Genomic DNA, 13,870 nt, shown 5'->3' with positions numbered 1-13,870 from the left:
TTATATATGGGGTGAGGGGGGCAGCTGCTTCCATGCTGGGTCCGCCCCTGTGTTTAATAAAGTTTCAAAAAAAGTGTGTTTAATAAAGTTTCAAAAAAAAAATTTGTGTTTAATAAGGAAATAAATTGAATACTCTATAATGATATTTTATACAAGTTGTAGTGTTTTATCGCTGCGACACAAGAATTAAAGATAGATTGATTTTTTAATTAAGTTATTAAACAGTGACAACTATTATGTAGTGTGATGACACATTTGTTACCATTTTAAATAAGTGGTCACACGATCAAATCTTGGTGACGGGGACATTGATTCTTTTGAATTTTAAATTTTGGTTATAAATGGTTAATTTTAAAAATTTTGATTATAATAATTGAAACTTCCATCAATAAACTAATAAAATCAAGGGAAATGATTGTTTGGTTGGTCAAATAAAAGCAGCAATGTTCTTTCTAAAAAAAAAAAAAAAAAGAGTTTAAAACCACAGCTCTAGAGTGTCCCCATTTTGCCCTTTTCATCTTCCCTTTCACGATTCCTGTCTCTCTAAAGTTCTCTCTGGAGCCCGGCTTCCAGCACGGTACAGAGAAAGAGAAATGGAGCAAAAAAAGAGTGTCTTTTTATCATTGCTAGCCTGAGAGAAAAAGAGGGAAGCTTTTCTTTTGTATTATTACTTGTTGAATAAAACAATCAAATGGGTGGAGAGAACACCTCCAATTCTAGTTCAAATGATTCTTCACCCAATGATAGAAGCTCTGAGACACAAGTCGTATTGAATGTTTATGACCTCGTCCCTCTCAACAACTACACCGTTTGGTTTGGCTTTGGCATCTTTCATTCTGGCATTGAAGGTCAGCACATCAACAATCAACTCAACTATTTCATGTGTTCATTTTTTTATTTTCTAATTCTTGGTCCTTTTGGTCTGGAATTCATTTTCTTTATTTGTTGGATACTTGGCAACTGGGAAGTGATCTTGTTGTTTGAGGAGTATGGTAGATGGATTTGAGATCTGGGTCTAGGTTATTTCCATGGATTTTTGAGTTTTAGTTTGTTGAATGGAAAGTTGATTTATTCCTTCTTGCCTTTAGCTCATTGATTAGTTTTAGTTAGGTCTCATGACAAGGTATTTTGGTGCTACTATTTTTTTTGGGGTGACGAGGAAACCCGAAGTCACTACCCGAATATGTATAGTTCGTAATCCCCTCCTTATGGTCATTTGCCGCCCCCGCCTTGTGACCTTAGCCGGCAAAGGACCACAAGGACCTAAACTAGTCTAGGTGAAAGCTGAGATTTGAACTCGTGACCTTGTGGTTACAAGTTTGTATCCTTACAGCCAACTTGGCTGGGGTGACTCCCTTGGTGCTACTTATTTGTGTGTAGGGATAGAGGTTATTTCAATGCTCATGTTCACTTTTGGTTTGTATTCTAAGAGAAGTTCAATATACTGCAAGGTTCTAGCTCTTAGACCACAAAGAAGTGAATTTATGGAAAGGGGAAGATGAAAGATTGGAGCAGTGTAGATTTCAATGACATTCCTTTTAGCTTGTACTAGTTCATTATGGTGCATTAAATGCATTGGGACTTGTTAGATCAAAATCTTCAAGTTGCCACATGACTTACCCTTGCGACTTTGGTACATAGATCTAGACATTATTGCCGCAGGAATAGTAAGAATGGTCAAGAGCAATTATTGATGTGTAAATACGGAGTATAAAAAATGAAGTGAAGCAATAATTAATATGTAGTTTGACTTAACAAATACCTTCACAAAGTGATCCTAATTCTTCACAAGTGCTTAGGTTTTCTTTTGTTTTGCATATGCTATCTCCTTGAGTTTTTACACCGTTGCATATGTATGTCACTAGGCTATAATCCTTTGTTTCACCCCCTTTTGGCGTAAACTTATCTTTCAAGCTCTTGAAGGATTGGCTATTTTAATCAATCCTTGTGGACCTGTATCTTCTGAGCTCCATTGTTCTTTTTTATATTTCTTTCACTGTTCTTTTCTTTTTTACTGAATATAAAATTATAAATTAGTCATATTAGCAGAAAAGTACTCAAAATAGTTATTGATAAAGTAAGCGTAAGCTGCACTTTAGGGCTTAGGATACTTGTGTAGTCGTATTGCTTTACTGATCTTCTAGATTGTCTAGATACCAGAACTGATTGATGGTTTTAATAATCCCAGCTTTAGAGATCTTAATACTACTTAATACCGCATGCTAAGGTGATCAGATTAGATGGTTCCAAGGTACGGTTTGGAAGAAAGTCACGATCAAATTCTGCAATAGTTGAGACGCTCTCTATGCTCTCTATTTACTGATGTTTTTCACTTTTATTTTTGAACTCCAAAATACCCTATCAAATACAAACCTCTTATTTCAACCCTAATATATTCGTCTTTTTTCATGGCCAACCTTGGCACGCTGCCATATCTCATGTGTCGAAAGCCAGCATTTCATTGTCTGAAGCCAAAACCGTTATGGAAACCCTAGCCACTGGTTATTGATTGAGCCACTATTCCTACCATTTGTGGCCTCTTCTCAGTCGCTGCGGCTATACTGAACAAAATAGCGAGTTTTCCAAGCAAATTCCACAGACGAGTTGCAATTTCCATAGTTATATGCTTATCTGTTCAATCTATAGTCACCAATTAGATATCATTTTTTGCCTAGTTTTTCAGTGATTCAGTCATTCAATTCCATGAATTTTCTGTAGCAGCTCCCAGAGGATTTAGGAGCAGGGCACTCTTCTCCCATTATTTTTGGCTTTTCTTTACATTGTTAGGATAATTTTCAATTTTGGAACAGTTAATATGTTGTCAGTCTGTTTCGGGAGGAGATACAAGGAAAATGGAAATAATCTACCGTTGAGGGCTCAAATCAATATGGTTCCTTTTATGTAGTTGGGATATACAAATTAACTAGTACGGAGTTCGTATTATTCACTTGGCTTGCCACATTAGTTCTTAGAACTGGGCTTCACACTATTGAGCATATAACCATTAATGTGCAATCCAACTATCAGCTTAGGCTTTTTAGTTGAGATGGAGCGCATACTTCAATTTGGTATCAGACTTTGACCAAACCAAAGGTCATGGGTTTGAATCTCTGCGTTGCCCTATAAGCGACTACGGAATGTGCAATCCAACTATCAGCTTAGGTTTTTAGTTGAGATGGAGCACATGCTTCAATTCACACATTCATTTTCGTGATACATAGGCCTAGAAGACGCATATACACATCTATATAGCCAAATATTTTTTTTTCCAGTAGATTTATTTTGTATGTTAATTGCTGTGTTTACTTGTTCAACATTCTCTTTATGTGTGTCATATCGCAAAATTTGCAGTTCATGGAAGGGAGTATGGTTTTGGAGCGCACGACTTCCCCTTCAGCGGAGTGTTTGAAGTAGAGCCTAAGTGCTGCCCCAGTTTTATATATAGATGTTCAATCCCGCTAGGTTGTATTAATATGCCCGTTTCTGAGTTCCATACTTTCGTAGAAAATGTGGCTTCTGAGTATCACGGGGACACTTATCACCTTATCTCCAAGAATTGCAATCATTTTACAGATGATATGGCTAACAGACTGACGGGGAAGGGGATTCCTAAATGGGTGAATCGCCTAGCCAGGCTTGGTATATTCTCTGTTGATTTCTCATTTTCCTTTTTTTAATGTTTTAATTGTTATGTCTGCATCGTAGCAACCGACGTTGTTCTTGTTCAATCTCAGGATCTTTCTGCAATTGTCTTCTTCCCGAAAGCCTTCAAGTAACAACAGTTAAACAGCTTCCCGAGTATCATCTCTATACAGGTTATCTTTCATCTCCTTATTCGATATGAAAATTTCTGCCCACTCTCCCCTTCTCCCCGGTTTGATCCACAAAGAAAAACAAACGTACCCTGACTGGTCTGGTGGTCAGAATAACAAAATTTTGCTTCCAATGCGGAGATTAACAAGATTTAAGGGATGTTTGGTAAATAGCTGTTAGCTTATTGGGATAGTGGGTTTGACTAGTTGATAGCATTAGCTGATTGTAGAAAGATGTTTGGTAAATTAGCTGTTAGCTAATAACTGATTACATGCAATATGGCTTTCTCAAAAAGCTGATCGAAAAAGCTACTTTGAGCAGCTTTTTGAATTTTAGCGTTTTAGAACAATAAGCTGTTACAAAAAGTTAATTAAGCAAATACTTATATTGGTTGTTTAACAAAGTCAAACAGCTAATAGTGGTCAAATAAGCCAAAATTGACTGATAAGCTAACTATGTTACCAAACAAGGCCTTAATAAACTCAATTTGTTATTCACCAGACGAAGATGGGAGCGGGTCTCTGGAACGAACTGAAAGTGATGACGGCGATCAAGAGAAGCACTTGCTATCGCCAACCGGTAGTGGCGGCGTGGTGTCTTTTGTAAAGGAGGTCCACAGGTGAAGGGGTTGGTGTTCTAGCTGCATATATGTTTTGGAAGCCTTGATTCTTTGTGTGGGGTTCAGTATTTTGAGTGTTGGGCTGCTTGATAAGAAGAAGATGTGTGGTGAGATTCATTGACAGAACAATTGCTGCAGATCAACATTTTATTTCCTAGTACTATATAGTTTGAATCATTATATTGGCATTTGCTTTGTGTCACATGTTTGGAACATTATTATGTCATTTAGTGAGAAGCTTTTGCAATTGCAACAATTAACCTTTCATCTGTAGAAGCTACACACTTTCTCATCTATTCTCTCCCCTCCACATGAAAAACTCTGATAAAGAACACAATATTTACGACCAATGAGATACTGAAAGAGTATTAAAAATTACTCCATCTCTCACATTTTACCAGTCTTGTTTATTATTTATTGGTCAAATCAATTCTTTCTTCTTTGTTTAATTTCTTTAATTGCTTTTTAATTATTTTTAAATTTGATTTGTTGTGTTTTATAATACTTTTAATTTAGTTTCTAAATATATAAATTTTGTATTAGTATTAATGTAATATTATGAAAATTTGAATTCAAAATAACTTTATTCAAATCTTATTAATCGAATCAGACACATAAAATGGTAGGATGGGAGTATTACATCAATGGAAAACAAGTATGGTGTCAGCAAAGATGAATGCAACTCAAATGGGGAAGATCAGAACAATGGGAAAAGGCGAGAAAAATGGAAGAGGGCCCTATTTGGTAAAAAATTAGCCTATAGGTCAATTTTGGCTTATTTGACAACTATTAATTGTTTAATTTAGTTAAAATATCAATATAAATGTTTGGTTAATTAGCTTTTTGTATCTCTAAAAGGCTAAAATTCAAAAAGCTACTCCAAGCAACTTTTTCAATTAGCTTTTTGAGAAAAGAAATTATACTAAACAGCTATTAGCTAACAGCTAATTTACCAAACACTTTTTTACAATCAGCTAATGTTATCAACTATTTATACCCTCTAATTAATACAATCAGCTAACAGCTATCAGCTAACAGCCATTTTACCAAACAGGCCCTAATCTTAGATCTATTGGCCTCAAAATGACATAAAAACAAAAGAATAATACTATTATTGCTTAGGGACAAAAGGGTTCTACAAAATATGATGTTTCATGGACAAGTTGTGTTATTTAAGCAAAGCAATGAGGAAATAATAATCAAAAGTTTTCTTCAACTTCATAACACAGTCAAGTTGGTGCCTGGGCATATTCCAAAGCAAAAATCTTCTCCCAAAAGGTTGAATCCCCAATCCAACAAAGCGCACAAGGAATCTGTCCACTTTAAGTATAATTTTAAATTCAAACATTAGTCTTTTCTCTCAAATATTGTCTACTGAACCAATGAGCTAAGTGCCAGGCAAAAATCTTCTACTTATATTATTATACAATTTAGGTTTATAATATATTAGGTACATATACTTTGAATGAATTTTGATATGAAAAATTATGAATTTTCTATGGTGCCATGTATCATTGTACTGTAAATTTTTTATTATTTTTTTAAATGAACTCCATTTTTGGAGTTACACCTCATCATATCTTCAGGTTTTTTTTCCGGACATGGAGGTGAAAGTCTGAATTGAAATATATACTTATCCGGAATCATATATGATTGGTTAATTACGAAATGGCCAAAAAAAAAATTCTTCAAAATTTTTAGTTTATTAGGAAATAATACATAAATACCAAGATTATGTGATCTAATGGTATCCGGGTTGGGTTTTCATTTGAAAAGTTGTGAGTTCGAGTCTCAGTTGATGCATTCTTAGTTCTTTGTGTTTCAATAGGTTGAGAGAGTATATGAACAGATACTCATTGTAATAGAGTTAGTAGCATTTATAAAAAAGGAAATAATACATAAATGTTTTCAAATTAGTCACTCCATAAGTTTTTGTACATCATGGTGGTAAAAGGAAAAGGCCATTATACCACTACTATAAAGAGGAAATAATTTTTATGGTGAAAAATTGACTGAGATTTCACCATAAAGACTATTTGCGCTAAGAAATTAATACTCGTGGACCAATTATGCAAGTTTTGAAAATTGTGGATCAATATTGTTAGTGCCACAATACTCGTCAGACCAAAAGTACGAAAAATTCTTTGTGACGTTGTATAATTCTGTAACAAAAATTATTAAATTGTGACAATAATTGTATTGACTTCAAGTTTTGTCTCTAATGTCATGATAATTGTGACGAGTAATATTTGTTACAATGACTTTGTCACTATAATTAAATAGATGAGTATTGTGTGAAGTTATGTTGTAATAAATGTTTGCCACTAAAATTGCATTCAAGCTGGTGCCAAAGTAATTTGGTGTGAACTAGGTATTAAATATTGTGGTTAATTAAAATGCAATTAGTTAGTGACTCTTAAATTGAATGTAATTCTGAAAATACATTTTGTAATCACTCATTTTTTTAAACTTTCTTTTTGTGACAAATAAGTTCACTATCACTTATAGTACTAATTTGCCACATCAATTTTTTTGGAAATAAAGATGTATATGTTTTGTGTCAGCAATATATTTCAATAAGATTTATTAAAATTAACCAGTCAAATTCAAAATATGAAAAGTAAAATATTCAAAAGTTATAAATAAAAGTTGATCAAATAATCATTCATCATTATCATCACCAGCTTCTTAATCTTCAGTTGTTGGATTTAATTTATCTCATCATTGTCATTAATAAAAACATCTTTATCACTATCAATTTCATCTTCTTCGAGACTCATGGAACAATTTCATCTTCTTCGAGACTCATAGTATTAATTCCTCAACTCTTTTTTCATATTGTGACAATGATCTATCAAAAAGTTCTATCCAAAATTTATCAATGACCATTATCCTAAAACAAAAATTATAAAAAATAAAGTATATCAATGACCTATGTGCATAGATGTTCCAGTGGTCATCCTATTCATAGACATAGATGCTCACATTAAAGCATACACTATTTTGAAGCTATATCACTGCACTTCAACAGTTAAACACTCAATTGCAGCCAAAATATTTTTACTTACAATTGAAACATAAGAGATCATCAAATACGGAAAGAACTAATTTCACTTTTGGTCCCACGACTTTAGAGGTTCTATCATTTTTGGTGCACAACTTTAAATTTTTTCAATTTTGGTGTCTAACTTTATTATTTTTATCAATTTTGGTCCTTTCGATCAAATTGACTGATAAGTGCATTTAGAGTTAGTGAACTCTAAATGGTTGTATTGTGTGATTGCTTTGTCTTTCTAGCATTAGAGTTAGTGAACTCTAAGGAGATCAAGTTTTTATTTTTCTTTGTTCGTTTGTTTTAAATTGTGACTAAGTGCTTCCAAAGTTGTCTTTGCTTGAGTTTGGTTGTAGGTACTCCTCTTGGTGCATGCAAACTAGGTCTAAAGGAAGCCAAGACCTTCACCCTTTCAATCAAGAACTCTCTAGGGAGCTAAGGAGACAAAGAAGAGACTTGCTCGGTTGGTTGAAGGAGTTTGGATCATTGGAGATAAACATGGAAACGGGTGACACTAGCAATCCCGGTCAAATCTCTCCCAATGATACAAGCACCCAACATAGCCCGAGACAAGGGGAATTCAATGAAGCTCATGCTAATGTCTCTCAAGTGCCAATTGCTCCCGTTCAAATACCGGCACAAAACTTCATGGCAAATCCTAATGTCAATCCTTATGTTGGAGGAGGAATGGGGTTTCCACAAGCTCAATACCCATTTTATCCTAACATGAATCAAGGGGGCATTCCTCAAGGGTATGGGCAACCTCAACAACAACAAGGCCAAGGGGTTGGTATGCAAAATCTTCTTCATCAAATGAACCCCAACTTTGCCAATCCTATGTTCAACATGCCTCAAAACTTTCCACAAGGAGTTCCTCCTATTTTCTATCAAGGTGTTCCACAAAAAAAAAAGTCATGAAAAAAGAGATGAAATGAGAAAAATGAAAAGAAAAGGAAGAAGAATAAAAGTTTGAAGCTTGATTCTAGTTTGTGTTGAAAGTTGTACTCAACCCCCACTACTTTAGAGTGTTGCTTTATGTTCCATTGTAAATTGCTCCTTAGTTTATAAATGTCATATCTCTTCTAGCCTCAATTGTGAATAAATGTGAAGTTCTCTCCTTTGTTTATTTCCATACCCCTTCTTTGTTAACCATTCACCCTTAGCCCCATTACAAGCCTAATAAAGACCTATTTGATCTTAGCATGCAATCTTGGAGTTGAACTAGTGGGAGTATGAAGGGCAAGCCTATGGAATCTCATTCAAAGCCAAGTTTTGCATAATCTCAACTTAGTATTGTGCACACTTGATCCTCACACACTTTAATAATTTTGGTGCTTGGTTATTGGCTTGAGAATGGAACTTGTGTGGGATGCTAAAATGATTCTTGAAAGAAGTTGTGTTGTAGCAAGTCGGTTTGTGGATTGATAAGTTGTTCAAGTTGGGAGTGTGATCAATTTCATTGCTTGGATGGTAATTTGTCTTGACTTTGCTTGAGGACAAGCAAATGTTTAAGTGTGGGGGAGTTGATAAGTGCATTTATGTCAATATTTTTACCCCTTGTATAGACATATTTTGTGTGACAAACACTTTGATTTTATGCAAAGAAGTGTCTTAATTCCTTTGTTTATATCTTTTGATGCATAGTGTAGAGTGCAGGCAATTGTGTGCTTTTGAGGTATTTTGGATGAATTTGGAGTCAATGAGAGCCAACTATGAAGCTATGGAGATGGATGCAAAACTTCCAAAGGAGTCTAGGGTGGTTCTTTCAATGGTCTTGGTCATGTGGGCAAACCAAAGCAAAAGAGAAGCAAGCGACCATGCAATTGCAATTCCCGACCTGCACGTTGACGTCATGGTTTTTGGACCATATCTCAAGCTAAAAACATCCAAATTAAGTGATTCTTGCACCATTTGAAAGAAGACTCGAAGATCTACAACTTTCATGAAGACACCGAAGCCTAATTCTGAAGACAAAAGGGTCAAAATTAGCCTGCAAGTCGAAGTTCTGTTGCAGATCAGCGCTCGACGCGTCGAGAATTACTCTCGACGCGTCGAATCCTGGCAGAATGTTTCTGTAATTTCTCCACGCGTCGAGAATTACGCTCCACGCGTCGAGCAGCCCATCTCTGTTTCTTTTGACTGCGTTATAACTCATTTTTTGGAGAGAGGAGTGAGGTTAGAACCCTAGATAGCAAGAACTCGTTTTCCTTTCATTTCCTTAGCTTAGATTAGTCTAGTATTTCATCTCTAACTCTTCTACAAAGCTTGTAATCATGGATTGGAGTGAGATTCAACCACAAAATCTTCATCTTCAATAGAGAAGCTTCTTACTCTTCTTCTTAAGCTTTTGTGCAATGTTTATGATATTTTCTTGTGCTTTGTTGTTATTTATGCTTATGAAGTGTGAGTAGTTCGTTTTTGGGCTTGGATTAGGGTGATATTGCTAACCTAGATGCTAAATAGGTGATCATTGCATAAGGGGGAAGAACCCTAACCTAGGGTTCATTTGTTTGAGTGGGTTTTATGTTTAATCTTGCTAATATTTGGTACGTAACTCTTATTAGCTTGCTTTTGGATAGTTTTTCTCCACAATGAAAGTTGGGGGAAGAATTTAAGCCTCTCCTTTCTCTAAACCCATTTTCTTTCTATGAAAATAGGGAAGAATTGGGGGCCTAAATGCTTATGTGCTTTAAGAGCTAGGAATTGATACACCATGAAAGTGGGGCAATCCTTGCTCTAATCCTTGTTCTTTAGCTTATGAAAATGGCTTTTAGCTAGGATTTTTATGTGCTTTGCCCTTATGTTCCCTTGGTTAATGTTCTCCCCTAATCCCTAAGTTGTTAAAGCATCTAGAAGGCAACATCCCCTAATTTGAGCCCATCTTTTATCATTGTGATTACTTGTGTTTAAATTGCATTGTCTTAACTAGATTTTTAGCCTTTAATTGTTGACATTGCCCAACCATGAATTTGAATTTGCTTGGATTCTTGTGGGTTCCAATACTTTGGTGCCTAGAACTTTAGTTGTCACTCAAGTACGTGCCATAGTCCCAATCCCTTGCGGAACGACAATTTACACCCGTATACTCACCACCTCTTTCCCGTACATCAACTTTTTGGCGCCGTTGCCGGGGATTGGTTTATTTGGTTGTATTGTGTGATTGCTTTGTCTTTCTAGCATTAGAGTTAGTGAACTCTAAGGAGATCAAGTTTTTATTTTTCTTTGTTCGTTTGTTTTAAATTGTGACTAAGTGCTTCCAAAGTTGTCTTTGCTTGAGTTTGGTTGTAGGTACTCCTCTTGGTGCATGCAAACTAGGTCTAAAGGAAGCCAAGACCTTCACCCTTTCAATCAAGAACTCTCTAGGGAGCTAAGGAGACAAAGAAGAGACTTGCTCGGTTGGTTGAAGGAGTTTGGATCATTGGAGATAAACATGGAAACGGGTGACACTAGCAATCCCGGTCAAATCTCTCCCAATGATACAAGCACCCAACATAGCCCGAGACAAGGGGAATTCAATGAAGCTCATGCTAATGTCTCTCAAGTGCCAATTGCTCCCGTTCAAATACCGGCACAAAACTTCATGGCAAATCCTAATGTCAATCCTTATGTTGGAGGAGGAATGGGGTTTCCACAAGCTCAATACCCATTTTATCCTAACATGAATCAAGGGGGCATTCCTCAAGGGTATGGGCAACCTCAACAACAACAAGGCCAAGGGGTTGGTATGCAAAATCTTCTTCATCAAATGAACCCCAACTTTGCCAATCCTATGTTCAACATGCCTCAAAACTTTCCACAAGGAGTTCCTCCTATTTTCTATCAAGGTGTTCCACAAAGGCAACCCATGGCGGCCCATCTAGCTCCGGAGTTTGAAGAAGAGGATTGCATTGTTTACCCAGGGGTGGATGCCAACAATTTTGAACTCAAGACTTCTCTTATCCAAATGGTTCAAGCCAATCAATTTGGAGGTTCAAGGGTTGAGGATCCTAAGGCTCATGTTGTACACTTTGATCGGATTTGTCAAACAATCAAGATGAATGGGATTCCTAGTGATGCAATAAAGTTGAGGCTATTCCCTTTTTCATTGAGAGACCAAGCATTGAGTTGGCTCAATTCCTTTCCGGCCAACCATTTCACAACTTGGGAACAACTTTACAAGGCCTTCATGCAAGAGTATTGTCCTCCTTCCAAGGCCGCCAAATTGAAGAAACAAATTCAAAATTTTCAACAATTTGGAAATGAGAATTTGTATGAAGCTTGGAAAAGATTTAAGGAGTTGAGAAGACAATGTCCAAAGAATTTGCTAACTCCGGGGGATTTCATCTCATCCTTTTATGAGGGATTGTTGGATAGCTCAAAAACCATTCTTGACACATCTTCATTTGGAGGCATTTTTATTGATATGGGTCCGGAGTATGGTGAACAATTGATTGAGAGGATCACTTCTAACACGGCATATTGGTATAATGAAAGAAGTGACCCACCCAAGAAAGAAAAAACCGCCGGGATGTTTGAGGTTGAAGAAAAGATGGCCATGCAAGCTCAATTGGATTCAATTCAACACATGCTCAAGAATATGATGCAAGCTCCAAAGCAAAATGTGCAACCGGTGACTCAAACTCCTCAAGTATCTTACATGTCTACTCCGTATTCCTTGCCACAAGCTACTTGCAATCCTCCCGGTTCTCAAGGTATGGCACTAGTAGCTTGTTGTGCCATATGTGGTGGAGCTCATGCTTCTCAAGCTTGTCAATTGTTAGATCCTAGTGGCCAAGGCTCTTTATCGAACATGGAGCAAGTGGATATGATTGGGTATTCTAGACCCCAAAACCAAGGGCAAGGATATGGAAATTATGGCCAACAAGGAAGGAATCAATTTGGGTCTTCTTGGAACAATCAAGGTGAGCAAGGAAGGAATCCACCTCCGGGTTTTCAAGGAAATCAAGCAAGTAGAGGTGGAAATCAATTGAATCAACAATCGAGAGGAAATCAAGGATATGGAAATAATCAAAATCAACAAGGATCCTCTCAACCTTCTCAAGATGTGGACATGAAGACATTAATGAACATGATGATGTCTCAAATGTCTCAAATTAGCAAGTTGCAATCTCAAGTGGAGAATCTACAAACCCAAAATCAAGGAGGAGGCACTCAAGGATCTACACAAGCCTCATCTTCTAGTGGTAGACTTCCGGCTAACACCGAAAATCCTAGAAATCATGTGAATGCCATCACCACTAGAAGTGGAAAATCTTTGAAAGATCCACCTTTTCCTTCTAATGATCTTACAATTGAAGAAGATGTTGAGAAAGATGAAGATGAGGAAAGGCCAAATGAAGAGGAAATTGAAAAAATTCTTGAAAGTGAAAACGATGATGAACCTCTAATTCAAAGAAACAAGTCAAAAGGGAAGGAGCCAATTCAAGAAGGAAACAACTCAAGTAAGAAGAATGTGAACAAGGGCAAGCAAATAGATGACTCGGTGATTCCTTGCAACTTGTTGCCATTTCCACAAAGGTTGTGGAAAACAAAAGAAACCGAGAGAGAAAACAAGTTTAAAACAATGCTTGATAAGTTGGAGATTTCTATGCCCTTTGTGGAAGCCATTACTCAAATACCTTCATACAAAAAATTCTTGAAGGATATTTTGAGTAACAAGAAGAGATTAGAGAAGAGTGCGGTGGTGGACCTTAGTGAGGGAGCTTTGACATGTGCCGTTCTCCAAAAGAATTTGCCTCCCAAGTTGAAGGATCCGGGAAGCTTTTCTATCCCTTGCATTGTTGGAGGATTTGTGGTGAGCCGTGCTCTATGTGATCTCGGGGCTAGTGTGAGCCTAATGCCCTACTCTCTATGCAAGAGGCTCAATCTTGGAGAGCCCAAGCCCACTACCATGACACTCCAAATGGCGGATCGTTCCATCAAGCGCCCGGTGGGAGTTCTTGAAGATATCCCGGTCATGATTGATCAATACTACATTCCGGGAGATTTCGTGATTCTTGACATAGAGGAGGATACCAAGGTTCCAATAATCCTTGGTAGGCCATTTCTAGCCACCGCCGGGGCAATCATAGATGTCAAAAGAGGGAAGCTTGTGATGGAGGTAGCCGACCATAAAATTGAGTTTGACATCTTCAAGATGGCCAAGCACCAACCTTCTTACATTGATGAGTGCAACATGGTGGAAGCCATAGAAGAATGCGTTGGAGAGGTGCTTGGAATTGGAGGAGATAACCAAGGAAGCTCTCTTGCGGGAAATTTCTTTGAAAAGTTGGGAGAGTGTACCCAAATCAAGGTGGACCTTGGCATGCAAGAGTGGAGAAGCAACTTTGAAAACATGACGGGAGCTCTTGCCATTCTTGAATCCCTTGGAGAGGAGCATGCCCCAA

At 36.9% G+C, this 13,870-nt stretch overlaps 1 protein-coding gene across 1 annotated transcript; it reads left to right on the top strand.

Annotated features, from left to right (window-relative positions):
- The first annotated feature begins 510 nt into the window (after positions 1 to 510).
- LOC109168711 (deSI-like protein At4g17486) lies at positions 511 to 4,726 on the top strand. The gene is made up of 4 exons (XM_019317692.1): positions 511 to 848; positions 3,352 to 3,639; positions 3,735 to 3,815; positions 4,315 to 4,726. The coding sequence occupies exons 1-4, from the start codon at positions 692 to 694 to the stop codon at positions 4,434 to 4,436; spliced, it is 648 nt and encodes a 215-aa protein (XP_019173237.1). The 5' UTR covers positions 511 to 691; the 3' UTR covers positions 4,437 to 4,726.
- Positions 4,727 to 13,870: the final 9,144 nt, after the last annotated feature.

The sequence above is a fragment of the Ipomoea nil genome, unplaced genomic scaffold (genome assembly GCF_001879475.1).
Source record: "Ipomoea nil cultivar Tokyo-kokei standard unplaced genomic scaffold, Asagao_1.1 scaffold3213, whole genome shotgun sequence".
NCBI lineage: Eukaryota > Viridiplantae > Streptophyta > Magnoliopsida > Solanales > Convolvulaceae > Ipomoea > Ipomoea nil.
The sequence above is the reverse complement of the archived record's forward strand: the minus strand, read 5'-3'. Positions and strand labels throughout refer to the sequence as shown.